Source organism: Xyrauchen texanus, chromosome 9 (genome assembly GCF_025860055.1).
Source record: "Xyrauchen texanus isolate HMW12.3.18 chromosome 9, RBS_HiC_50CHRs, whole genome shotgun sequence".
Lineage (NCBI taxonomy): Eukaryota > Metazoa > Chordata > Actinopteri > Cypriniformes > Catostomidae > Xyrauchen > Xyrauchen texanus.
The window spans coordinates 26,250,306-26,277,127 of record NC_068284.1 but is presented as its reverse complement, the minus strand read 5'-3'; the positions used below and the strand labels follow the sequence as shown (position 1 = coordinate 26,277,127).

Below are 26,822 nucleotides of genomic sequence, written 5' to 3'. Positions count from 1 at the left end.
TGTAAACATGAGCATGATTGTACATTCAATAAGAGACACTTAAAAAAATTAATTTAAGTGTGATTAGTGATTAGCTTAATGTATTTAATTAACATAGAATATTTGGTCATATATTTTTTGTGAATTGGGACTGTGCTTCTAATGGAATCATTGAGTAGATCAGTGTCACTATAGTCCCATAAAACTATGGCATTCTGTAACACCGTTTATAATAATTTTACTTCCCCTTTTATAGTTTAAATTCATCTATAACATTTCTGTCAGATCATAACAGTTATTACAGTTAGTGTCGCTACAGTAAATAATATTTTTGTTTTAAGTGAGAGCAAAATGTATTTTACTTTACTACTGGGAAGTGGCCATTTATCCCAAAATTATGCAGAAAGAGTCGGGGGTATGCACCGCTGTCTGTTCAGGTCCTTTAGAATCATCCTAACCTTGCTCCCCATTACGGCATCCTGATTTAAGTGCTTGAATTTTATCCATAACGAACTATTTTAAGATATCACAACAAACATAAATTATAAGTTCACATGTTGATATAACACTTGAAAGTGGTGAGGGTAAACATATTTTACTTGGTGTCCATAATGGAGGGGCTTGAGCATTAGATTCGAATCAAGCTCAAAATGGTCCCTGACTGACCTGGAAAAAAGTTGTTGGTTTAACTGAATTAAATTGCAGACATTGGTTCCACACAATGCAAATGAATTTCTTTGATATGAAATTAAAATGTAGGCCCTACTCAAATTCTTTGTTCAGCAAAGAATGCTGGGAGCTGGAAATCCCCTGCACGGTTTCACAAATGCATTGATGCAACTAATATCATTCACATAGACCCAACACAACTGGATTAAGCGAACATACAGTAGATGGATTGTACACAATGAAATACATTTAGACCAAATGCTAAAGAATTGTGTTGCATTAGCTCATTTAAAAAAAAAATTATTGAGCAAGTAGTAAAAATCATGTTGAGTGAACTCCATCCTTTAGAATTCTGAATCCATTTGAACATTTCAAAGCAATGTGATCATATCACTTTTTGATGACTAAATATTCTAAACAGTCGTCAAAAAGTGATGTGATCACATTGCTTTGAAATAGAATTATTTTCTCATCTTAAACATAAATTAGTTAAGTTGATTTCAAGTGTACTGGTTTAGTACTTTTACAAGCTGAATTCCCTTTTTTTAATTAAGAGTACATAATTAAAGTTAAAGGTGCCCTCAGCAATTCTCTCAGTCTCATAATTTATATTTTATTTTATATTTTTTTTTTTTCTCTAAAGGAATGCATAGTACTCTTTGAACATACAGTACATTTAAAATAATGAGATGAAAGCCATGTTGAGATTACATGACTAACCAAATATGACTTATTTTATATCCAACCTATTATGGGACACTTTCACTTAAACAATAAATGAATCATGACTGACTTCAAATAGAGGATTTATATTAAATATAATTGGTCATCAAAAACTATTGCATTTGTAGGATGCTGTATGTGTCTGTATAAAGTCCAAATCTACCATATTGTTTAGTGCAACAAAAATAATAATAATAGTAATAACTGAAAGCACTTCTAAAACACAGTAGAGATTTTAGAAATAAAGGTGGAAGGAGTGTTGCCACAGGAATTGTCAGGGAGCCAAGTAAACAGTCCTTTATATATCCTAAACAAACTCCTGTCTAACTTTTGCTAAGAGCTCCATTATATGCAAGAAAGCCAATAACATAATAGTTAAAACATAAATGTCAATGAAAATAAAGGAATGCTTCTGATGTAGGCGGCCTGACATTCTCCCCTGTTCCATTTTTCTTTATGGTGGAGACTAACAGCACACATGCTTCTGAGAGCAGTAACTCTCACATCCCTAGCCAAAGATGTCCAGCATATTCAAGTGTGAGTATCATAGTGCAAAAGAGGCCAGGCAGGGCATTGAGGGGGTTGTTATTCTCAATAGAAAAAAGATATGGATTGTAGAACTTGTCTGCATTTGAAATAGTACAGTACTACAGTATATGCCCACAACAGCTATTCACAGTCAAGAGATTCATGACACCATGACAAGTCAGAGTCTTTAAAAAATGAACTAAAAAGTTTGTTCTCCATCTCTCATAGGAAGGTTCTGATTTCTGAAAACTGAAAAGCCACGCAAACAAAACTTGAGGCTTATTTCTGCTATGCTGCACATTTTCATTAATCACCATTTGTAGTCTTATGTGTTATTATATGGGGTAAAATATAGATAATTTTAGTGAAGATTTTTCTTTATCACAATATCAACAATCTTGTGAACATATACAATAAAATGTTTATACAGTTTCACTACGTTGGTTTCAGCAGATGCTGCCATGTCTCTGGGTGCTATGGGCTGCAGCTGTTATATTGTATAGTGATTTTATTCTTAAAAAAAAAAAACTGTGATTCTTTATTTTTTCCTCTTCTCTTATTGAAACGTTTAGAGTAATACATGACTTGGGAATATTTAATAGGCCATTCAGTAGTAGTATGGTAGTATGCCATTCCAAAATCTGCCTAAAAATGTAATAATAATAAAAAAAGATCCTCAATGACACCAGTCTTCAGTAAGTTCATTTTGATGGGAAAACAAAATCGCAAATTGGCAGTTTTTTAATAATTCTGTAATGTTTTATTAGTTGGTTTGTCTCACATTAAAACCAGTTTGATAAAATTACAGAAATCTACATAACAATGATATGCAATGATAGCAATATAAAATAGCTCTTTATATCCATCCTGTTAGGCTCAAACGTAGGTATGATGAATACATTCGCTTGCCATTGTGTAAATAATTTATAGCCTAAGTTAATAGTAAAGTTTTCTTTATTATTAATTTCTGAAAATCTTGCCTTTTTAAATAAATAATCCACACAATTACAACACAATCATATATATATATATATATATATATATATATATATATATATATATATATATATATATATATATATATATATATATATATATATATATATAAGTTTATTTATTAATTATTTTTACGAACCTGCATTATTCAGCTTTTGGGTTTTCCTTTGTGGTCAAAAATAGATTAGTGAAGTAAAATAAAGTGGAGAGTTAATAGTAGTGACCCAAATCTCTCTAAAAACGAGACTATATCATAGAACGCAGGCTTAATTTTCAAACTACTTAAACATCGACATGTTCATGATACCTTAGTCACTGCTCGGCTAGTGACAGCCAATCAGCGCTTCGACTCCACTAGAGAGAGAGCGCAGAGCGGTGATGCTGCGCGCGGGGAGGAGAGAGAGAGAGAGAGAGAGAGAGAGAGAGAGAGAGAGAGAGAGAGAGAGAGAGAGAGAGAGAGAGAGAGAGAGAGAGAGAGAGAGAGAGAGAGAGAGAGAGAGAGAGAGAGAGGCAGAGGCACGCAGCCCACAGTACAGTGTCTTCACTGCGATCAACGGATACGCATCATAACCAGGACTACACTTCACACTTCAACACAGAGGTTAGTGGGTGAAATTAATTTAACTTACTTAATCTTTTCTGTTTAATAGACCAGTATTTAATATGTACGCCCTATTTGACATTTATGACTGTAGACTGACTTTCGTGGATACCTACAGATTGATGATGTCAGAATTGATATGGATACTTTGTCAAACTATTAAGACACATACTGTATAAGTGATGTGTATCATAGCAAAACACGTCTAGAATGATGTTTCTTTGTGCTTGATAATTGTGAGTCAGATGGGCATTTGCGTATCTTCTCGAGCGCGTTAGTTTGATTAAGATCGTTATGATAAACCAAATAGGCAGGCCTGCACGCAACAGCTCTGTTTTTGTAATGTTATTGTCTTGTTCATTAATGCATAATGAAATATGCTAATGCAAAATGTTAATGTGGTTGTTTGAAGAAAGTTTGGGCTAATGTTGTTGTCTATAGGCTGCACAGTTAGGGCTGCAGGATTATGGCAAAAATCATAATCACGATTATGTTGGTCAATATTGAGATCGCGATTATTTAACATGATTACTCATTGACTTTGGAAACATAATGCATTCATTGAACTTAAAAAAATATATATTTTTAACAGTGAATTTCCTTACACTTGAATTGTAAACTGCACTGGGTAGGGGAGGAGGCTATTGTCATATGATAATTATTTTGTCACATATGGTAGTCAAATAAAAGAAAAGCCTCCATCGCCATCATTTACAGCAGGGTTGCTCACACTTCTATAGTATTCTCTACTTTTTCATCATGTCATTGCAACAAGATCTACCATGTACAATATAGGCTATACATTATCAAAATACTAACATTTCAGTACTAGTGACATTTGAAGATTCTCAATACCAGCTTTAATACCACAACAAATAATAACACTAACTAATATGTTAATTACGGAAGAATGGCAATTATTCAAGACTAGTATACAGTCAGTAAAAAAATAACAATAAAAAATATAAATGAATAGAAATAGATAAAAAAAAATAATAGAACAAAAATACAAATTAAGAAAATTGTAAAATGTTTACAGCTTTAAAAGTTTTTAACAGCAATTTCAAGTATTCAAGGAAACATTTAGAATGAAATACAACAAAACTACTAATGGTCTTCACTGTATGATTATAATACATTAATAATTTTCAAAGCTACTAAAGTTATTCAGTCAAGAGCACTGAGTGTTTTCTCATTTTCTTGTTATGGTTGTTTGATTATTATAATGACACACTAAACGGCATTAGGTCTATTAACTTACATTTATACTTAAGACTGACATTTTAATACAAATCCGCTTTATTCTCCACTGTTTACGTTTACTTTAGACATCACTCTTTGTGTTTATATTAATACCTCACCAAGATGGGCATTTTGGCAGAATTTTGAAATGTATTTGACTGTTCAAGGATGCATTAGCATGAGCATTTTCGGAACACGTGCATTTTCAGCACACATACGCCGCCTGCCAATCAAACAGGGCGCAGCTGTTTATAGATCGCTTGCGAATTATAAAATGACATGCTCTTGATTATTTTCAACAGCAGAATAAGAATATTAACTTTCTAATAAGTGACACAGGTCTAGGAAATCACAAATATAGCCTTTTTTTATTTAAACTTTTTATTTTTCGTCATTGACATTTTAATCAGTCTTTCACTTGCCCGGACAAGTGGACAAGCATTAATGTTGAGCCCTGATTAAATATTGTATTCAAAATTCTCCGATATCAATTTTTTCTTCTGCAGTATAGCTCCTAAAATAAATGTATGTATCAAAAACATATTTTCTTCCAGTGTATAATCGGCTAATTCTGTCTCACCTTTATGTTCACTTCGATCCATCTTTAACTCACAAAAAATACACTTTCTCTTCTTAAAAGAGCTGGGTATCGCGATTTTCTTCATTATAAGATACACACAGTGAACCTGACACATATATTATGATTCACTACGTCGCCAGCCATCACGTTATAATCTAGCTGCAGCAAATGTGCACAAGTGACGAGTATCCCTGTGACAGAGTGTGCAACAGCTGAGAGAAGATTCAATCTCTTCCCCGGTCACTTCACACAACTCATAGAGGTGGCACTGGCCACACAGAGAAATGCCAGTTTCTAAGTTTATTTTCATAACCTGCTTCCTCATTCCTTACAATAATAATTTTATCTTGATTATCTTTTCGTAATCATTGAAAGAGAAAATCGTAATTCAAAATAAAATTTATTTAACGCCAAATCCTACAATCTACATGCTGTCCATATACTGTGTGGAGCTGTAGGATATAATGCACTTGCAGCTAGTGTAGGTTATTCCCTTATTTACCATTCTTAATTTTTTAACATATGCATTGCATCTATTTAGCTATATTGTTATCAATAATTTTCAGATCTGATATTATAAGACTAAATATTGCTTTGCTGAACCATCGTTACACGCTTTGATGTTTTCATGTCAAAACTGTTTGACATAACTTACATAATTGTTTTGCACTTGTAATAATAAACTAATAATAAAAAAATTATCTGTGGACATACTGTAGGCTATATGTTGCGGTTTAGAAAAAGTGTTTGCAGCCTTTAAATGTCTGGCACCTGTAGATTTCTGGATGGATGACCTTTCTGAAACCTCTTTTAGATGTGTGTAATGTTATTTAATTTGTCAGTGGTACTTTTTTATTTTTGTTATATGATTATGATAAGATAATATTTGCTTCTTGTCTCGGCAATAACGCTGGTTTTTAATGTGAACTACTGGACTTGGCACACTGTAATATATATATATATATATATATATATATATAATATATATATATATATATATATATATCAGTCTGGCAAATATTGGTTTAACAAATTATCCTTTGTAGATATGGATGCTCCTGTAATGTTGGATTTTAGGCTATATGTGACATGCAGTAGGCCTGTTAGATTTTATATTCAATTTATTAAATTCAGAGGTTGGGAAAATTTTGGCGAGGAAACTAGTAGAAGTGTATATTGAAGTTGTTGTTGTTGCACACACTTCTGCACTATGTCCATATGATGCAAAAAATACCCAAGATTCACCTCTCCTTTTTTAAAACGAATAAGCATTAATTGGTTCTCCTCAGATGCATACATGATTCTGAACAGATGTGTTTTTACTGGGTGCTTAAATAACCCTGTTTTGTACAGTTCTTTCTTAATGTAGAGTTAATGCACAACATAGATATTTTGGCAATGGAATGAAATGTAGGTGCCTACCAGGTTTTTAAAACACATACATTTTCAAATGTTAGAATGTTGAAAAAAAATTGTCACCTAACAGTTAGAGGAAATAAATTCTCCTCAGGTTCAAACATAGTTGTGCCAAAGTTCACATAGATAGTAAGGCCACATGTCCTTTGACTTGCTGAAATTTTCTAAATCTGAAAACACCTCACATTTAGATAAAATAAAATAAAGTGCGTCTTTGATGTTGTTTTATTTGATCGCTGGACAATAGGCTGTCTGATTTTTCTTTTTTTATTATTTATCTTTATTTATTCAGAAAACAAACAAAAAACATTCTTAATGGCAGTTGTCATGCTATAAATATTAATCAAACAAAAAGATTTTAAAATATGATATCCTAGAATTTCTTTTCTTTCGGAAGTTTCACTTTTTGACATTTTTTAATAGTGTGAGAGTTTCAGATTGTGAGAATGCCTATATGCAAATATTTTAGTTGGCTTTGTATGATAATTAGACCAGCGCTATCTGTCACCTGACGTGACAATGGCTCATAGTTTGCTGTGTTTGCTCTCAGGAGATGGAGCAGGATAACATTGATTAGCTCATGAATGTGATTAATTTCTCCCATGAGTAATTTATGGTTCTTTTTAAAAACCTCAGTAATGGAACACCTCATAAATTTCACAATTTCAAAAATTAAGCACTTTCAGATAACGACAACTATATTGCAAAAAAATACACCAAAGTATTTCACAATCACACCTTGAGTTTAAACCCATTTTTCCAAGATATGGGTAATTTGCTGTTCTAGTGTTGAGGACACTTTCAGAATCAATACAACTGTGTTTATCTACACCTGCTTGAGTCGAACACAATGTGATCGATTTTTTTTACGAATTGATTGCCTGCTATCTATTTCTAGTTTCCTGGCTTGTTTGTGTTTTGTTGTTATTTACTAATTTGCATGGGGGGTGGGGAACTTGAAACAATGTCTCAAGTGAATCTGTGAATGGCCTCACAAAGGAATATATGTTATGTTGTGTTTGTGTCTTATAAGTTAAAATCTTAAAGAGGGCTGTTGCTATTTTCTTTTATCCACACTGTCCCTACATGGAATAGCCTCTGTATATGAAAGCTCTGGCCGTCATCCATAGCATACTCCTCACATCAGTCAGCACATAAGATGACAGGACAAATCACAGAGAGTGTGAGGGAGAGAAAATTTGGAAAAGAAATAGCATGGATGATGAAAAACAAACTTGAAACAGAATCTGAAATGCACAATGAATATTTCTGCCATTCAGTGGGGGCTTTAGAATAAATAAGGATGGCTTGTTCTTTTTGTGCCTAGTGCAGTGTGAAATAAGAATGCTGATGACAGACACATCATGCTACCGGTCTGTTAAAAAGTCCTGCCCTATCTCTATTTATGTATGATGATTTATCCAGTAAGCACATGACTGCTATGAAAGTGAGCTGCTTTAGATCTTAAAAGGATAATTCACCCAAAAATTTATATTCGCTCATCATTTACGTTTACATTTACATTTTACATTTATTCATTTGGCAGACACTTTTATCCAAAGCGACTTACAAAAGAGGAAAACATAAGCGAATCATCTTAAGCAGACAGTGGTACGAAAAGTGCCATACTACAAAGTTTCACTAGCATCAGATTAAAGTGCAACAAGAATTATTTATTTAAAAAATTTTGTGACTTGTTAAGGGCTCATGGAAAAGATGTGTTTTAAGTCGTTTTTTTGAAGACAGAGAGTGAGTCAGCTTCACGGATGGAGTTGGGAAGGTCATTCCACCAACGTGGTATGATGAAACTGAAAGTCCAGGAAAGTGTTTTGGTGCCTGTTTGTCCAGTCTAGTTATGACAAGTGACTGAACAAGCTGTTGTGTGGCATGTTCAGAGAGGCAGGGTCTTATCTTCTTGATATTGTAGAGTGTAAATCTACATGATCATTTACTCCCCATCATGCCATCCCAGATGGGTATGACTTGTATTTCTTCGGCCGAAAAAAAAAATCGTTTTAGAAGAATACTTCAGCTCTGTATGTCCATACAATGCAAGTGAATGGTGACTGTGACAGGGCGGATGGCGGGGCCGGGTGGTGATTCTACACACCCGGTCCCTTATCAGGCTAATCAAGCCTCCGAGAGGGATAAAGGCCGACTGCGGAAGGTGGTGCAGGAGAGAGAGAGAGAGAGAGAGAGAGAGAGAGATCGTTTAGAGTAAAGGGTGATTAAGGGAAAAGAGGAGGCGAGAACCGGCTTGACAATATAAATAATAGTTTTAAAATAAAACTGAACAAAAAGACACACACACACACCACCCGGTCCCGCCCTCCGCCATGTCACAGTGACCAAAACTCTAAAAGCTCCAAAAAGGAGCTAAAGATAGCATAAAATAATCCATATGACTCCAGTGTTTTAATCATTGTTTTCTGAAGTGATCCAGTTGGTATTTGGAAAGGACCAAAATATTCTGAAAGCAGTCTCCATGGCAATCATGATTTTGAGCTGTAACCATTTAATGCTCTGCACATGTGTCAAGCACTAGGAAGTGTAATTGAGCTTGAAATCATGATCATGCCTAGAGACTACAATGGCAAGATATAGAGCAAAAAATGTGTTATATTTTGGCCTGTTCTCACCCAAAGAACACTTCACTTCACTAGATCACTTCAGAAGACATTGATTAAACCACTGGAGACTTTAAGAGTTCCTTGTCAACATTCAGTTCAGAGCTGAAATATTCATCTAAAAATCTTTTTTTGTGTTTGTTTTGGATTTCATGGGGGTGAGAAAAGTATGAGCAAATTTTCATTTTTGGGTGAACTATCGCTTAATAACTGTATCAGTCTCAATTTACTTAAACTTCAGTTAAACCTCCAACAGTTACAGTTAATCAAAGAGTGGGGCATAGTTTAAATCAATCAAACATTTGTGAGGCTCATCTAATGGATTCTTTTTGTCTGTGTCATCAAGGTGCTTTGTCAAAGCATTAACAGTATTCACATAGAAACACAGCTTGATCCTGTTGTTGCAAGACTGAATACCAGGACTTTAATCAGATCAGAATTCCTCCTCAAAGTTTTTGATTCATGTTTGAAGTGACTTACGAATGAATACCTCAGCTCAGCTGTCTCTGATGATGTGATCTGCTTTGGCTGCTAAAAGTTCTCCACCTTTTTACTCAGGGATTCATGAATTCCCCAATAAATGTTTTATATTCATATATAAGACAGTCTCTAACTGTCTCCAGCTGTCCACCATGTTACACTGGGAGAGAGCGAGTTCTATTTGCATGGAAAATTGTGTGTGGCTATATCTTGTGGCTGGCCTTTGAAAAACAGCACCCTGAACACATCCATTCACTCTGTCGGGATGTATCTTCTTTAGCATAGCCACTTGTAATACAGTTCAGATTTGCATAGCTAAAAAGATTTCTACCTTTTGGAAGTTGAACAGTGTCCACAATATTTGGCTGTACTTAATTACTCAAAAGAGATGAGTTGTCAAAAATTGGCTATTTGCACAGGCAATCTCCAATCATGTGTTCCACTTTTGGGCACAATAATAGGCTAATGGTTCTTTCAATTGCTTTTTCTTATGACACAAGTCCAAAATGAGTAAGAATCGGCAGTGCGTGTAACCAGCCTACAGCTCTTTTATTTTCAAAATCACACTAGATGTGTGATAGGCCTTTCTTAAGCACCTAAAATGGTGAGAAATCACAGTTGTCTCAAAGCTAGATTGGTTAAACAATGTACACTGGATATTTACCCTTGGAAGAACAAACTGTCATACAAGCAACATGGCCCAAAAGCAAATAGTTATTATCTGGTAGACGTCATAGCCAGAATGTGGTCACAGAAAGGGCACAGACCCCAAGCCTAAAGTGCTAGAAATGCAGGTAGCATGTTAAATTACTGTATGGTTCATGCATGTAATGATAATCGAGGGATGGCCTAACCCTATAAGTCCAGAGCCAACAGTGTTCACTTTTTCTAGTTAAATATGTAGCAAAAATAAATAAATAAGTTTTAATCAACATCCTTTAACCTTTGTTCACTACTTGCCTTCAGCACATACAGTGGCTTTTAATTTTAAGAATTTTCCAGTTGCTGCTCACAAGGTTTATTTATTTGTGGTCACAGAGCACTGGGATTTTACATTTCATTGCTGCTGTTGTTAATGTCAATAAATGTCATTATCGATTATTTCTGCAGATATATTTGTTATGTGGGGCCTAAACTGTAATACCAACAAAGATGCAGATTCAAATGTCAGACTATTGTTATTGCAATCAAGATGATTCAGTGTGACCTTTTGAAATGGAAGCATTGTTACCTTGATTGTAAAAATACTGTCTTTAAGGCTTCTGCAATGAGAGTGCATAAAAACACAACGAATTACGGCTTAGTCAGGAACTCTTCTGTTTAGATACCTTCATGTAAATCCTGGCCATAAATTGAATCATAGTCTTGGGCTTAAACAACCACACGGTTGTCTGTCTGGAATGAAAATCTCTTGTATTTACCAAGGTAAGGCCTTACTTACAAAATGTTGTGAGTCTGGATGAGTTAATGGCATTGTCAAGTTGTAAAAGGCCTTTAGGTTAGAATAATAAAGTATGATACAAGTGTGATATGAGAACAAGTCTGTTTGACTTTGACAGGTCCGGCAAACTCTATTAGCACTGTGTTTGTGATTTGCATATTTGTCAGTTGTGGACAGGTTTGGGGAGTAACGAAATACATGTTACGGGATTATGTATTTAAAATACAAAACATAAGTAACTTTATTCCACTACGGTTACAATTTAAATAATTTGTAATTAAAATAGTTACATTCAAAAAGTATTTTGATTACTGAAGAGATTACTTTGCATTTTATTGTCATTTGTTTAATTTAATATTTTGTCCTTTCCGAGGAAAATATTTATACATATAAATGTTGCGATCCAAAGTGCATTTGAACGGCGGTGAAATGCTTTCTTCTGATGCCTTACATTCATATGAGCAGACAGAGAAGTAAGTTTGAAATAAGTTTGGAGCAGAAGAAATAGAAAAAACCTTGTGTAAACTGTCAGCTTTACACTAAGTTAAAATGCCATTTCTAGCCATTTTACATGTACACGTTACCAGGCACGATCATGTTTTTTTATCAAGAAAATTCATGTTGGATAATAATTCCTTTTTTACTAGTAAGACATTTTGATATTAAGGCCAAAATCTTATTCTTGATTATAATTGTTGTATTGTTTTCCTTTAAAAATATCTAAAAATCTTTAAAACAAGATCTATTTAATTTATCTTGTTTTAGAAACACTGCATAAGATATTTAGGTTTTTCAGAGAATGTATTTTTAACATATGTATTTTGTCTTACTGCACTGGCAGAGTTTTTATAGTCAAAACAAGTGAAAAAAATCAATCAGTGCTGAAGAAGTAATCCAAAGTATTTTGAATACATTACTGACCTTAATCTAACGGAATACGTTACAAGTGACATTTTACAGCATGTATTCTGTAATCTGTATTGGAATACATTTCAAAATTAACCCTCCCAACCCTGGAAGTGTGGAAGTGACAAGTAAACAAGCACATACGTAAACACGCGCACACACACACACACACACACACACACACACACACACACACACACACACACAAACACAGAAACATTTGCATTGCAATAGGGTCTGCATTCCAGGGCTGAATCACAATGCTGAAGGGAGGCTCCTGTCTTGAAGACTCCTACCGAGTTCTTTACATGGATGCCATAAAAATGCAGTTCCCATGGCTTTTCCTATCCCTTATGCGGAACCCTAAATAAATACCACACAATGCAGTTATGGGATTACAGGGGACCCTTTCCAGCACCACTGTAAACAGCAATGCAACACTGACACAAAGGTTAACTGGTGTTTTGTACTATATATTTGAACAGTCTGCATGAATTGACAAAGGAAAGGCAGGCTGCAGTAGATCACGCGACACGCTTGAGTCCCCCTCATGAGCAAATGAATGGCATGTGGCTAAATGGAGATTTGAGGGACATTTGATTTTTATCAGGTTTGCCTAAATTGCTTTAATTCACCACATAGTATGGTCTGCTCCTGGCAATTTGTGAGGCAAAAACAGGCACTTTTGGGCAACCAGAAAAAGCAGATTCTAAGTCAGTGACACAACATTGCTTCCAGATCACATTATGGCCTCTCTCGTTACGTAATTAAGAGGACCCATCTGTTATGGGCAACGCTCTCTGACACTAATTGTGTTGGTGTGCAAATGGCCATCCCATTGAGCAAAAAAAGACATCCAACATTTGAAGCTATTATATTATATTATTATACTATTTACATTACAATGCACATGTTGTTGAGCAGATTATGGTGGAGGGTTGGGGGGACACTTGAGGATTAAATCTCTTATAAAGTGTGGTAACCCTATGGGTTAAGCACCACTAGCAGTCCAGTCACATGTCTGGATTATGTAGGATTGTGCTGTCTTAACAAGTGACTCTTATTACAACTGTGTTTTGTGATGTTATGCGATACTACAATCTTATTGCTTGTATCAGCTGGGGAAAAAAAGCAAAACAAAAAAAAAAAGTATTATTTTCTCTGTCTGATCATCACTGATTTATTTCATATTCTTACACAATGTGCTAATCAGGAGCCGGATTCATGAAATATCCCTAAGACTACAATTCTTCTTAACTACTATCTTCTTATTTTCTAACTTAAAGGGATAGTTCACACCAAAAATTTAAATTCTCTCATCATTTAATTACCCTCATACAAAGATGTATAGAACTTTCTTTCTTCTGCTGAACACAAACAAATATTTTTAGAAGAATATTTCAGCTCTTTAGGTCCTCACAATGCAAGTGAATGTGTACCAACATTTTGAAGCACATAAAGGCAGTATAAAAGTAATCCATAAGTCTCCAGTGGTTAAACTAATATCTTCAGAAGCGATATGATATGTGTGTGAGAAACATAAAAGATCAACATTTATGTCCCTTTTTTAAATTTGTATTCTTTTTGCATATTGCCACCTACTGGGCATGGAGGAGAATTTATAGTAAAAAAGGAGGGGGGCGGAGCCGGGTCGGAATATCGCACGCCTCATCAGGCAGTTTGGGGACCGGGTGCGGGATATTCCGACCCGGCCCCTCCCGCGGGTAGACCGCACCGTGGAAAATACACACAGGGGGATTAATCCATGAAGGCACATCCTGTGGAGCACCTATTCCAGTACAGAGTAATTAGTACCTGTAGTGGGTCTGGTCGGGGAATTCTTCCGCTGAATTCGTGGACCAGAGGGCTAGTGAGCAAGAACATCCAGGGAGCGTGAGTTTAGTGGACTCTCCTGGACGAAAGAGTGCACGCAACCATCTCAGTGGAGGGGAAAGGTGCTGTGTGCAAGCAGAACAACCGGTCAGACGTTTTTCTGATAGAGAACCCTTGCAGGTCCCCAACCCTCTTGATGGAGGCGAGCATGATCAGGAGGGCCGTCTTCAAGGAGAGGACTCTGAGCTCAACTGATTTTAGTGGCTCGAAGGGGGGTCTCTGAAGGCCTGAAAGGACACGGAGAGATCCCATGGGGGGAACAGGCATGGGAGGGTTCAGCCTCCGGGCATCTCTAAGGAACGTGATGATCTGATCATGCTTCCCTAGAGACTTACTGTCCACTGCATCATGGTGAGCCAATATAGTGGCTATATAAACCTTCAAGTTGGAGGGGGAAAGCATCCCCTCCAGCCTCTCCTGCAGAAACGAGAGCACTGACCCGACTGCACATCTGGTCTTCATATCGAGAAGAACACCAATCGGAGAACAAGGGCCACTTCGGGGCATAAAGTTGCTTGGTAGAGGGAGCTCTGTCTTGGTCGATTGTGTCTATGACAGGTGGTAAGCCACTTAGATCTTCTGCATCCCATCCAGTGGACAGATGTGGAGGTTCGAGAGGTCTGGGCGTGGATGCCAGAGTGTGCCCCGTCCCTGAGAAAGAAGGTCCTTCCTCAGGGGAATTTGCCAGACTTGTCTGTGGTGACCAGAATGTGTCGAGACACCTGCTGTAAGGGGACTCCAGTCCGCAGAAAACAGAGGTCTGTCCAGGAGTTGAATGTATGGCGGCAGGCAGGGGTTATGAACACACTGTATGTGCCTCAACACCATGCCCATCTCGGGACTCGAGACTGAAGCCAGTGCTGAAGCGGTCTCATATGTATAAACCCCAGCGGAGCAACCGCCGTGGAGGATGCTATATGCCACAGGAGCCTCTGGAATTTTTTTAGAGGAACCGCAGAGCTTGGCTTGAATAAGCGGAAGCATTTCAGCACCGACTCGTTGGTGAGGCACGCTGTCATTGAGACGGAGTCTAACTCCATGCCGAGAAAAGAGATGCTCTGAACCTGGGCGAGCTTGCTTTTTTCCCAGTTGACCTGAAGCCCTAGACAGCTGAGGTGCCTGAGAACATGGTCCATGTCTGTGCATAGTAACTCTCAAGAGTGGGCAAGGATGAGCTAGTTCTCGAGGTAGTTGAGTATGCGGATACCCACTTCCCTTAGCGGGGCAAGGGCTGCCTCTGCGACCTTCGTGAAGACACGAGGGGACAGGGACAGGCCAAAGGGGAGGACCTTGTACTGATATGCCTGGCTGTCGAATGCGAACCATAGGAAGGGTCGGTGTCGAGGCAAGATAAAGACGTGGAAGTACGCGTACTTAAGGTCTACCGCTGCAAACCAATCCTGATGTTGGACACATGTTAGAATGTGTTTTAACATGAGCATCTTGAACGGGAGTTTGTGCAAGGTCTGATTGAAAACTCGCAAGTCCAGGATCAGTCGTAAGCCGCCGCCTTTCTTGGGTACTATGAAGTAAGGGCTGTAGGAACCCTTCTTCATCTCAGCTGGAGGGACAGGCTATATCGTGTCTTTGAGCAAAAGGGTCGTGATCTCCACACGTAGGGTGTTGGCTTCTTCGCCGTCCAACGAGGTAAAGCAGACAATGCCAAAAGGGGGCGGGGGTCTGGCAAACTGGATCGCGTAGCAGAGTTGGATGGTCCTAGCCAGCCAGCACGACGGGTTGGGAAGTGAAAGCCATGCGTCCAAGCTCAGTGCGAGGGGGACTAGGGGGACGATCGTTTTTTGACGTACCTGGCGCGACTTTGCAGCTGGGCAGAGCAGGCAGTGTTGCGTCGGAAGGCAAAAACTTGTCCCGAGGCTTTGGTGCTGAGAGAAGAAAGAGCACGGCTCATGATGGAATGGCGGTGGGGCATGATGTGGGAAATGGCCTCCTTCTATTTCTTCACCGCTGGAAACTGCTGGGCAAAGTCGTCGACTGTGTCGCCAAATAGGCTAGCTGGGAGACGGGGGCATTGAGAAAGCGGGCTTTGTCTACCTCCCGCATCTCGACCAGGTTCAGCCACAGGGGGCATTCCTGGACCACGAGGGTGGCCATCGCCTGCCCGAGTGTCCGCGCTGTGACCTTCGTAGCCCGGCACGTGAGGTCAGTCGCAGAGCACAGTTCCTGCAATATGTCGGGGTCAGGACTACCCAAGTGCAGATCTTTAAGTTCCTTGGCCTGGTGAACTTGCAGGAGGGCCATGGTAGTCAGTGCGGAGGTGGCCTGTCCGTTGGCGCTGTAGGTTTTGGCGGTCAGTGACAACGTCATCCTACAGGCTTTGGAGGGGACCGTGGAGGTTTTTTCCTGACATAGGTGGATCGCAACCACTCTGTCCACCTGGAGGACCTCCGAGTATCCGTGTGCCGCCCCGTCATCGAGGGTAGCTAGAGCGGATGAACGAGGGGGTCGGTTGCAGGCAGGGAAATTTGTCCTCCACGACCTCGTCAGCTTACCGCGCAACTCCGGGAAGTAAAAAAGGAACCAGGCAGGGGGTGTGACTGTGAGCAGCGCCCGGATGTGAGGAAATAATAATCTAGCCGAAGAAGAAATCTGAATGAACAGATGCACGATTCCCTACTTTTATACCCATATGTCCGGGGGAGGGACATGCAAATTCTGTCTTCCAAATTCTCATTGGCCTTTTCTCAAGTTCAGAGGTAACCAAGGCCTTCAAGAAAGTCCCCTAGTGTTGCTTCATTCGACACAAGGTCGAGTGAGCGACAGAAGGGGAACTTGTTTTTTCATTGAAAGATTTTTGTGAAACCAGCCCAATTACCAGTGACGAAATTGTCTGTCCACACTGAACGTGGAACTGCTGTGCGACATTTCACAATCACAGCCAATCAGAACATTTGATGATTAAACTAGTTATGAGTGGGATTTTGGACCAATGAAAGTTCACAGTGGGCGTAATTCAGTAGATAAAGCAGGGTAATTCCACAGAAATAGAAACCAAGGAATCAACAATATGTCCTGTCACTCTTTGCAGTTGGTTAGCAGAAAAACGCTGATAAACACGGAAAAGATATGTTTTTTGCTAGATTCTTTATCGCATTGTGTCTGTATTAGGGCCTTTTCACTGTGAGATAAATGTGTTTTTGTATGTAAACCTTAACCAAAGTATATAAATAGCTCTGGCAAGTGTAAGGTAGGTCAGATATGGGAGAAACAAATGTCCAAAATGAGTAAATCAATCATTCCTTACAGCCAACAAAACGTGTTGCACTATAAGTGATACCTTAGCATTCGAAAACGTAGCTGTCTAGACAGCCTTTTTCCCCCAAACAGACAAATCAATAGATATTGATTACCCGCTATGCCCTGGGGAATGACATGGATATGCTGCCTGGCCGGCAAGTGCACTGAATGGAGCGAAGAGTAGCTTGAATCTGTTTAAGTGTGCCACCCTGACTGAATTTGTGTTCACATGATCTCGAGTTTGCTTCTCATGCACTGTTGCTTGGTAGTAGGAAGGGAACCGCAATCAAACATGGCATATGTCTCCTACCATTTGCTCGTGCGAGATGAGTGCTAGCTGAAGAGTTTTCTCCCAGTGTTTTTTGGGTGTGCACTAATGTAGCCAGAAGCTAAGATATAACAATCTATGAATTCTATGTGAATAGAGTAGAGAAAATAAAAAATATATATTCATGCAGGTTTAAGGAATCATAAGAAATCAAACATTTATGCTGTCACTATCATAAGACGTTATACCAATTTAAGAGCTGTGGAGTCGACTCTTTCTAGTTAATGGGTGGTGGTCCAGCACCTTATACATTATAATAGTGAGCCTGGAGACAGTGTGTGGCATTAGCTAGCTCTGTTTCTCTCTGCTCTGCTGGTCTGTGTTCCTGCAGCAAGACTTGTTACCTGTCGCCTCCATCCTTGATGCCCGTGGCTGACATTCTACTTCTCTCACTCCTAATTGCCCCTGTGGGACTTATCAGGGATGCTGTGGCTGTCTGCAGTGTGGCAGAGCTTTCAGTGAGGGCCACGCTTGGAGCTCTGCCTCTCTCTTGCTCTCTTTCTCTCACTCCCTGTCCCCTAGTCAACTCCCTGCATCCTCAACAGGTATCACCAGTCTTCCTCTTCCTTCTTCACCTGTTAGCCCCCACCTTCCCATTCATGTCCCCCGGGGTTGTGAAGGGACTTTGTGTTTGAAGCAAAAACAAAATAAAAATAGGACAACTGATGTCTTGAGGTCAGACTGAACAGTAAATTGTCTGATCTTAATATAAGCGCAGATAACATTTAGTAAGATACATGTAAGGTGTCATTGAGGTTCATTTGTTTTGTCTGTGTTGTGGATATCAGACAACTGTGGAACTGTTTATGACAGGCACCTGGTGATTTAATTAATTTATCATTGCAGTAATTGAAACATGAAAAAAGAAAACATGCTTGCACATTATTTATTTTCTATATAAAATGGTCCTGAAAACTTTCATGTTGCAGAAATTTTAAAGACCTCATGAAATCACTTGATGAATAAAGTTTTCTTTAATGTGTTGATATATTTCCTATTAAGACAGGAATTTTCGGCAGGAGATTTTAAAGGGCTCATCCCTTTTTTTAAATAGCCAATAGGTTTTAGTTATTCATAGCCATAAGCTGCAATTTGCTACTTGCTATTTGGTTGCAGGTAGTATTAATTTACGGGACATAACTTCTGAAAGAGAAAGAATGTCAATTTTAAATGCATATACATTTTAGTAGTACTTGTGTATGGCTTCATAGCTTATAGTTAAGGACTATAAGTCACAAAACTCCAAATTTGATTTCATGGGTAATGAAATTGTAATGGTGTCTTGGTGATACACTAAACTTAGCTATTCTTTTTAAGGTGCACAATCATGACTATGTACAACTAATATAAAGAGTCCAGAGAATTGTGGATTAGCATATATCAAAATAACACAACAGTGAGTCCATGAAATGAAGTGCTGTGTGAAATTGGAGTGTCCTATTGAGCTCTCGTAGGTTTGTGCTTATATATAAGGGCAGCAGGAGGATTTTCATCCTTCATTATCCATCTCCCTCCCAGCAGGATGGACTTTTAAATTAACAGGCAGACATTTTGTGGTTGAAACTGTGTCTGTTCACTCTGACACCATGTAACAAAACAGCTTTAGATCCAGCTGAGTTCCCCTGGCAGGACTGTGTCAAGGGATTTGCCAGGTCACAGAGCCGAGCAAAATGGCTGCCTGAGTTTGACTAATGTGACCAGGAACTTTGCTCTTTGATCAGGAGTTCTCGGCTGCTGAAATTGATTAAAAACCAGCACCCATAGACTACAAGTGTTGGACATTATAGGGGAGCCCATGTCTCCAGTACTGCTTCTCTATTTGTGCTGAAATACACACTTACTGTAGAAACATACACATACACTCATATTTATACATACATAGAGCTCACATGTCAATTTGAGCTCATTGAGTTTGACAGCAAATCAATATCCCCCATTTTTTATTGTTACATAATTCAATTAGGCCAATTCATAAAGCAGAACATAATGGAGCTAATGGAAGGTGCTATTAGTGGAATAGCAATACCTTCTAAAACATACACGGAAGTATGAAAGTCAATTCAGCCTCACAATTGTGCATTTCCATTTGAATCGGTGGCCCTCAACCAAGGCTCTTCCGAATGAAGGGTGATTTCGACCTGATACATTTTTACACCCATGTAGAGATGTGTGCGAAAGTAGTGATCAGTATTGTAAATCAAAAAGCAGAGGAACTTAAATGCGATTCATGGAGAGGCTTGCTTCTCCCCTTCACCAATTTGTGCAATCACATTTGCAATCTGCTTGATAAAGTGTAAGAGTGAGTGAGGGGCAGCCGTTCAGTTGGACACAAAGCTGTAGATTGATGTGGAAACAGGAAGCATGCTGATTGCTGATTATTATGTGGTGGCAGGATGCTTTTGTCTCTCAGACTGTCATTCCAGCAGGTCAGTTTGGAGCTAGTAGGCTATTGTGACCATGCATGCTGATTTTTCTTTTTTTATTTCTTTCTTTTTTCTTTTTTTTTGGATGGCTGAACTCAATAGCACTGCAAGTGTTTAAATCATTAAAGCAGGCATTTAGAGAGCATGTGTATTGATTAATTGATAACAGATTTGTGAGTGCTCTGCCGTTGGCCTGCTTTGCAGTAGCCTAAGAGTCAAAATTTAATGGCTAGGTGCAAAAAAAAAAAAAAAAAAAAGGAAAAATAAACCTTTTCTGCCTTTTATCATGTTAGTGCTGCTCTGACTGCAGCAACACTTTGACTGTCCTCTGGTTTTATACTCCGTAAATTTGGAACACCAATTATATAGATTTCATAGCCTCAGCCACAAGACTTGTTGTCTTGCAGAACTGGTATCTTATGTAGTGTGCTTCAGAGATATCTTTAATAAAGGGGACGGTTGTTGTATGATACAGGATCCCAAGCTGACTTTAATTAGGAAGGAAGATTACCAGCAGCATGGAGATAAGTCTGAATTCTCACCCAATAAGTGATTGTTTTTCAATTTCCCTTCTATTTCCTTTTACAGGTACTGTGTGTCTTGCTGACAGTAGGAGGGACTATGAGGGTGCACTGCAGAACTTTGTAACTTTAGCATATAGGATCATTATAAGCTGTAAGACACCCTGAGAGCGTGAAAGATGAGAACTTTGATTGTACTTCTGTGGGCTTGTGTGCACGTGAGTGTGGATGCAGTTGCCCTTTCAAGAGCACCAGTTCGAAGGAAAACCAAAGAAATTGAAGGTGGTCAAGACAAAGACACAGAGTTGCTTAGACGTTCCAAAAGAGGGTGGATGTGGAGACAGTTCTTTCTCCAAGAGGAATACACAGGAACGGACCACCAATACATCGGCAAGGTAGGTATCTGTTTATATTCCAGGGTATGAAGGTAGACCCAAGCCGAGTTTTTCATTAAGTTGATGGCAAAGATAGATTTGGTTTAATCACTTCTTCTGAGTCTTTCTCAGCCCTCTATGGTTAATAAACACAGACTAAAACTATGGTTATGGCATATGTAGAAATCTCTAGCATAAAGCCTGCTGGATTTGATATAAGGAGCAAGGTGATATCTGACCTCCTGCTTCTTCATAGTACAGCTGAAGCTCAGAGCTGTGCAGATGATCAAAGATTAGAATGAAAGATGGCAGCTTAACCACTTCTGCCTATAGAGGAGGTTCTCAAACTGTGGTATACATACCTATGCACCCAGGAAGTACAGGACACAACTCTTTATAATACTAAAAATATTTTAAATGTATACATATTATTTAAATAGATTTTTTTTCATGTTTGATTTCTGATTTATGTTCAATATTTATAATTAATTAGTATTGTGCGTCTAAGACTCTTATGCATAGCCTACATCATTCTGCAATTCGGTATACAAAGCTGCATGTAGGCGTGGCCATGCTGATCAAAGTCCATTTTCTATGGATACAAGTGGCATCATAGTACAGCTCCTACCTGCTTGATAAGGGAAATACCAAAATCTCCAAAACGATTGGTCAAGATTATGATAAAAAAAATAAATGAAAAAATTCAAATTAGCAATAAAATCTGACAACAATGGAATTATAAATAATACATTAGCTCAGATCACACTAAAACTCTGACAACTTTTTCTGATTGGTCCAGGTAATGCGCATGCACGTTCTCGAGGTCACTGACAGGCAATGTCTGTATCTAAAAGTGATTGACTTTTTTTACCTATAAGGCACATATTGGGTGTTCCAATTTCTCACATTCATTTTAGTACAAGTGGTCCATCTTGGGCTAAATAGTCTTGTGCAAGATGAATTGTGAACTGGTGGTCCAATTGAACGTGCATTACAGTTGCGGTAACAAACCTCAGCACTCAAGGGGATATTAGAGTTACTTCTTAAAGGTTTGTGCCATAAACCGGATATGTTATTTTTCAGTTAAGTTGTTAGAAATATATTGCTCAGCAAATGTTGCTCCACCATGACAGTAGTTGATGATAGTACACAAAATCAAGCTTGCATAGCTAAAAGCATCTGTGTTCATGTAGAGGATGTTTTGGGCTTTTGTCTTGCACTCAGAGAAGATAATTTGCTCAATGCTAAAAAGATTAGGGGGAACATTGTGTGACTAGGTGTTACTAGGATGTTCTGATTTGATCAAAGGTGGTAGCTACTTGGCCTGAAAAGTTAAAGAACCACTATCTTAGATATTGTAAAGCAATAAGCCATAAAAAGGCTTGCATCACTGTGATTTTATCATGGGAAAACAGGTGTTCATAGGCGCTCAATGAAGCAGAGTGACTAAGATCCCCCTTACTGTAGTAAAATCACTGTAATGCACGTCCTTGAATGGCTTTGAACGAATGGTCCTTGAAGACACTAATGTGACTCATTCGATCAGAATTTAGTGTTGGAAATATTAATTTTATAATAAAGCTTCACAAAGGGTCACAATCCAGTGGATAATTCATGTGAGATGTTGTAAGCGCAGAATTCACAAAGCTCCCACATTCTGAATGTTATGTGAATGGATCATGTACTAGTAATATGGAGTAGAATCAGCCATTTCTAAAATGTTCATGGGGAAAATCGTGAAGAGCCATTGTTATGAATGGTCTTTTGTATTTCACTACCTAATTTTAATGTAACAAAGCGGCTCATTCAAGCGGAACGAAGTATCAAATAACTCATTTAATCTTCTATCAAATGTCATTGACAAAGCTAATCAAATCACACATTCACCTCTAAAGATGAAGCTTCTATCAATTAATTCAATTCTTTCTTTTTATTATAGTGAATATAACAAATTCAAAACCTTTAGGTGTGCTTCAGCCATACATCTTTTAAAGACTAGATGTAGTAAAAGTTTGATTTGCCTTGTGAATATCAGAAAAAATTGCTTGCACTGTGAGATACAATGCGGAAGTGTCACTGTTCATAATAGCCGGCATTCACCTTGATTGCACATTCAGTGTGTTGTACTTTCATCTGATATGTCCTCAGAATTCAATTCCACAAGGATTCATTTTCACATACGTATTTACCATGGAGTACCTGTATATTACTAGCTTTCCCCATAGTATTTTTTCATTGTTTTTTTTCTCCAAAAACAACGGATATTAAATGCACCCAGAATATTGAATGCAATACATATTCATGAGTCTTATCAACGGGAGAATGAGCAGAGGTGCTGATGCATGAATTGCTTCCTCTCAACAGCTTCACTCAGATATGGATAGAGGAGATGGCACGGTAATATACGTTCTTTCAGGTGAAGGTGCGGGGACAATCTTTGTGATAGATGCCAACTCTGGAGATCTGCATGCTACAAGGAGCCTGGACAGAGAGGAGAAACCGTACTACGCTCTCCGAGCTCAGGCTGTGAATAAGAAAACCGGCGTCCCGCTGGAGCCAGAAACAGAGTTTATTGTCAAACTACATGACATCAATGACAATGAGCCGAAGTTCGACAAAGAAATTTATACAGCATCCGTACCTGAGAGGTCACATATTGGTAAGTTCCATCAGCTTTCAAACAAAGCAAGCATTTAAAATCAGACGAATGATGGAAAATACTGCTCGGGTGGGAAATTAAGTTTTTTGCCCACCAGCACGAAAGTGCATAATGATTGACCTATTTTACCAGCTTATAAAATTTTTTTCAAGGCATTTATTTTTACATTTCAAATATATAAAATAGCTCACTATTTGAAATACATCAAACATGCAAAGACCTCTTTAAGTGGACCAAATAAGACAGTTATCTATGTAATTCCTTGAAAGTGAACCTTGGCTTTTTGGTTTGCTTTAATATCAATCTGAGATGCCCAACAGGTTGTCCTGGCCCATTGGCTGGCAGATAAGCAAAATTACCCTGTTCTTCACAAAAAGGACTCATATTTGGCTGGTGGTGGGTGTTCATTTCACCCTGATACTGGTTAATTTTCCATAGGATTTCTTTCAGCAGCAGTGCTGTTGTGCACACGTTCGGACATTGGACCCATATTAATATTTGTTGGTCGACGAATAGATTAAAACAGGGTTGTCAAACTCAGTTTCAGCCTGGGCCACATCACGGTTTATTTGTGCCCTCAAAGGGCCTGTTGAAAATATGGTGCCAGCACCTGCTTTGATAGCACCCATGCAAATAATATTACATTTTACGTTCATTGAAATACACATATGTCAGTACAGCATTGATTTTGAGGTTGGGATGCGGATGAAAATTATTATTATATTAACAACAGTAACATCTGTAAATTGAAATATTCTGATAGTGTGACTAAATTGGGTCTTCTTTACAGATTAATTTCATCAGGCTCCTACTAATTAAACTACAACCATGTCTTAGAATTTATGAAGGCAAACAAAATAACGTACATTTTCCTTCAATCAGAGAGCATTACAAGAGTACAGATTTTACAAAGATTGAAAACTGATAGCTTGGTCCATAATTATGAAAATGCACCATAGTTCTTCCATAGTATCCAAATTATATTTGTAATTGTAATAGTTCATGGTAACCATGTAAAATCATGCATGACTCCTCACTACCATGGTTAGTAACTATGGGTTCTATATATAGAACTATGGCATTTTTGTAATGAAATAAACAGCAGTCTAAATACATTTAGAAAGTTTTTCTGCCACAACTACCATAGGTAATACAGTACAGTGTTACTACAGTGAATCCATGGTACATTTTTGTAAGCGTTATGATCTGTGAATTGAAAAGCCTTCTAATTTATGTTTTCTTTGTCAGTGCCGTTTGGAATGTGGGGGCTATTTGTTTTAAAACTAGTTTCATCACCGAGACGTAAGAGTTTTTAAATGGATATCTTATGTAGTGTGATAAAAATAATTGCAACTAGTTTTGCAATCCCCGCCGCACATCTCACTGGTTCACAACCCCATTTATAATAGTCTGGGCGGTTGAGACATGTTCGTGAATTACCGCACCTACTCTGCCCTCATGCTTCTATGATGAAGCCTTGTTGATAATTGATTTTCAAGCGAGCAAAATGCGCTCCAAAACATACAGATGACAGTGAAAGGCTCATTTATTTTCACGTAGAAAGCGCTAACTGATTATTCAGTGAAACATTGTGATCCCCTGCCATCCTACATATCGGAAATAAGCTTGCGTGCCACTTGAAATTAAGCAAGTTTGACACGTGCTGTTATGACGTCACTGTGAGTAAATACGTATATTTATGTGTATGTTGTGGGGTCTCTTTCGCAGTGTACAAATCGCACAGCTGACTGGGGCTGGCAAGTATTAAGTTGCATCAAGAATAATAAATTAACGTGAATTCCCAACAGCGGCACTCATAATTTAGCAGTGGTGCAGCTGCAAAATGCATATGGGGAAACACTGCAATATCACAAAAACAAGATTGCTGTTACACCTAATATAATGAGTCCGTGCTTATATTCAGTACAACAGGACAATTGCTTCTGTGATTTTTTTTTTATACAACCTTTCTATAAATAGATTTACATTTGAATGTACAATATTGTCACAATTTGTTTTCTATTTTTGCTCCACTAATGAAAATAGTACCAACTGAATCCAAATCAGGATCAACCATTGCGTGTCGCAGAGCAATGCACATACTCACAGCTACAAACACGGACAAGTGGAGTGACACAAACCGTGATCTGTCCCTATACCATTTTACGCAAAATCAGTATGCTTGGAATGTCGCATGTCCAATCAGTTTAGACAACCGGAACTAACTTTTGAATAATACAGTAAAAGATAGTAGACTAATGTTGTAACTGATCCAATATTTGTTGTTATTCTGCTTTCTGCATAATATAATTAATTTGTTATTGATTTATATATGTATTTTTTTTTTCCTCAGGCACTTATGTCACTCAAGTTACTGCCCAGGATGCAGATGATGAAATGTTTGGCTACAGTGCAAAGCTGATCTACAGCATCAGCCAGGGTCACCCATACTTCTCTGTAGAACCAAATACAGGTCAGTCCAATTTGAGCTTGTTATATCATAATCAGTCTTCTCAGAGATGGGGCGATAGACACAGAGAGTGTGAGTATCTGTGTATTATTTCAAATCTGGCATGCTCTGCAGCGATACTGCTCAAGCATTTTAGCCAAGCGAATTTACTCAGCAAGTTTAATCATTGCTAATGTGTGCCCTGGAACATTTCCTGCAGAGGTCTTTGTTTAAACAAAAGAGAAATAGAAACACAAAAGCTCCCATGGCAGATTAGTGTTCAGCTTAACATTTATATGCTTTAGCCCAGATGGGATGCGAAACAATGATGTCCATGTCACACCAGAGCACATAAATCCTAAAACCAAAAACATTGATATTCATTAGAGGTGGGGGTTAATCTGGGAATATGTGTGTCATTCAAAGACACAGCAGGGCCTGGATCCTTAATGAATTACATAAATGACTGGATTTATCTTTTGCTTTTTTGAGCTATCAGAGATATCCAGCACATTCATATTTAATGTGCAATGTTCTGATTTTCAGAACATTTATCATCATTAATATTAAACAATTACTGTTGTACACTTGTACATTATGTGTGGGATAATACAGTGGGGATCATATATTTGAGTCCACATTGAAAATCTGAGAATCATTATCTAATTTAAAAATGGAAATAAATATAAACCTTTAGAATTGTGAAATTAAACAAAGAACCATTATGTAAAA

General features: G+C 38.0%; 1 protein-coding gene across 2 annotated transcripts in view; it reads left to right on the top strand.

Moving 5' to 3' along the window:
- LOC127648719 (cadherin-6-like) overlaps positions 1-26,822 on the top strand; it is a 91,712-nt gene that overhangs the window by 39,635 nt on the left and 25,255 nt on the right. Inside the window, exons 1-4 of one of the 2 annotated variants that reach the window (XM_052133448.1) lie at positions 3,440-3,496; positions 20,676-21,003; positions 23,347-23,641; positions 25,995-26,114. In XM_052133448.1, coding sequence (XP_051989408.1) covers positions 20,788-21,003; positions 23,347-23,641; positions 25,995-26,114 — 631 coding nt within the window. In that variant the 5' untranslated portion in view covers positions 3,440-3,496; positions 20,676-20,787. Of the gene's footprint in view, positions 1-3,439; positions 3,497-20,675; positions 21,004-23,346; positions 23,642-25,994; positions 26,115-26,822 lie in introns of those variants that run through there. The other variant, XM_052133449.1, reaches the window with a different exon arrangement.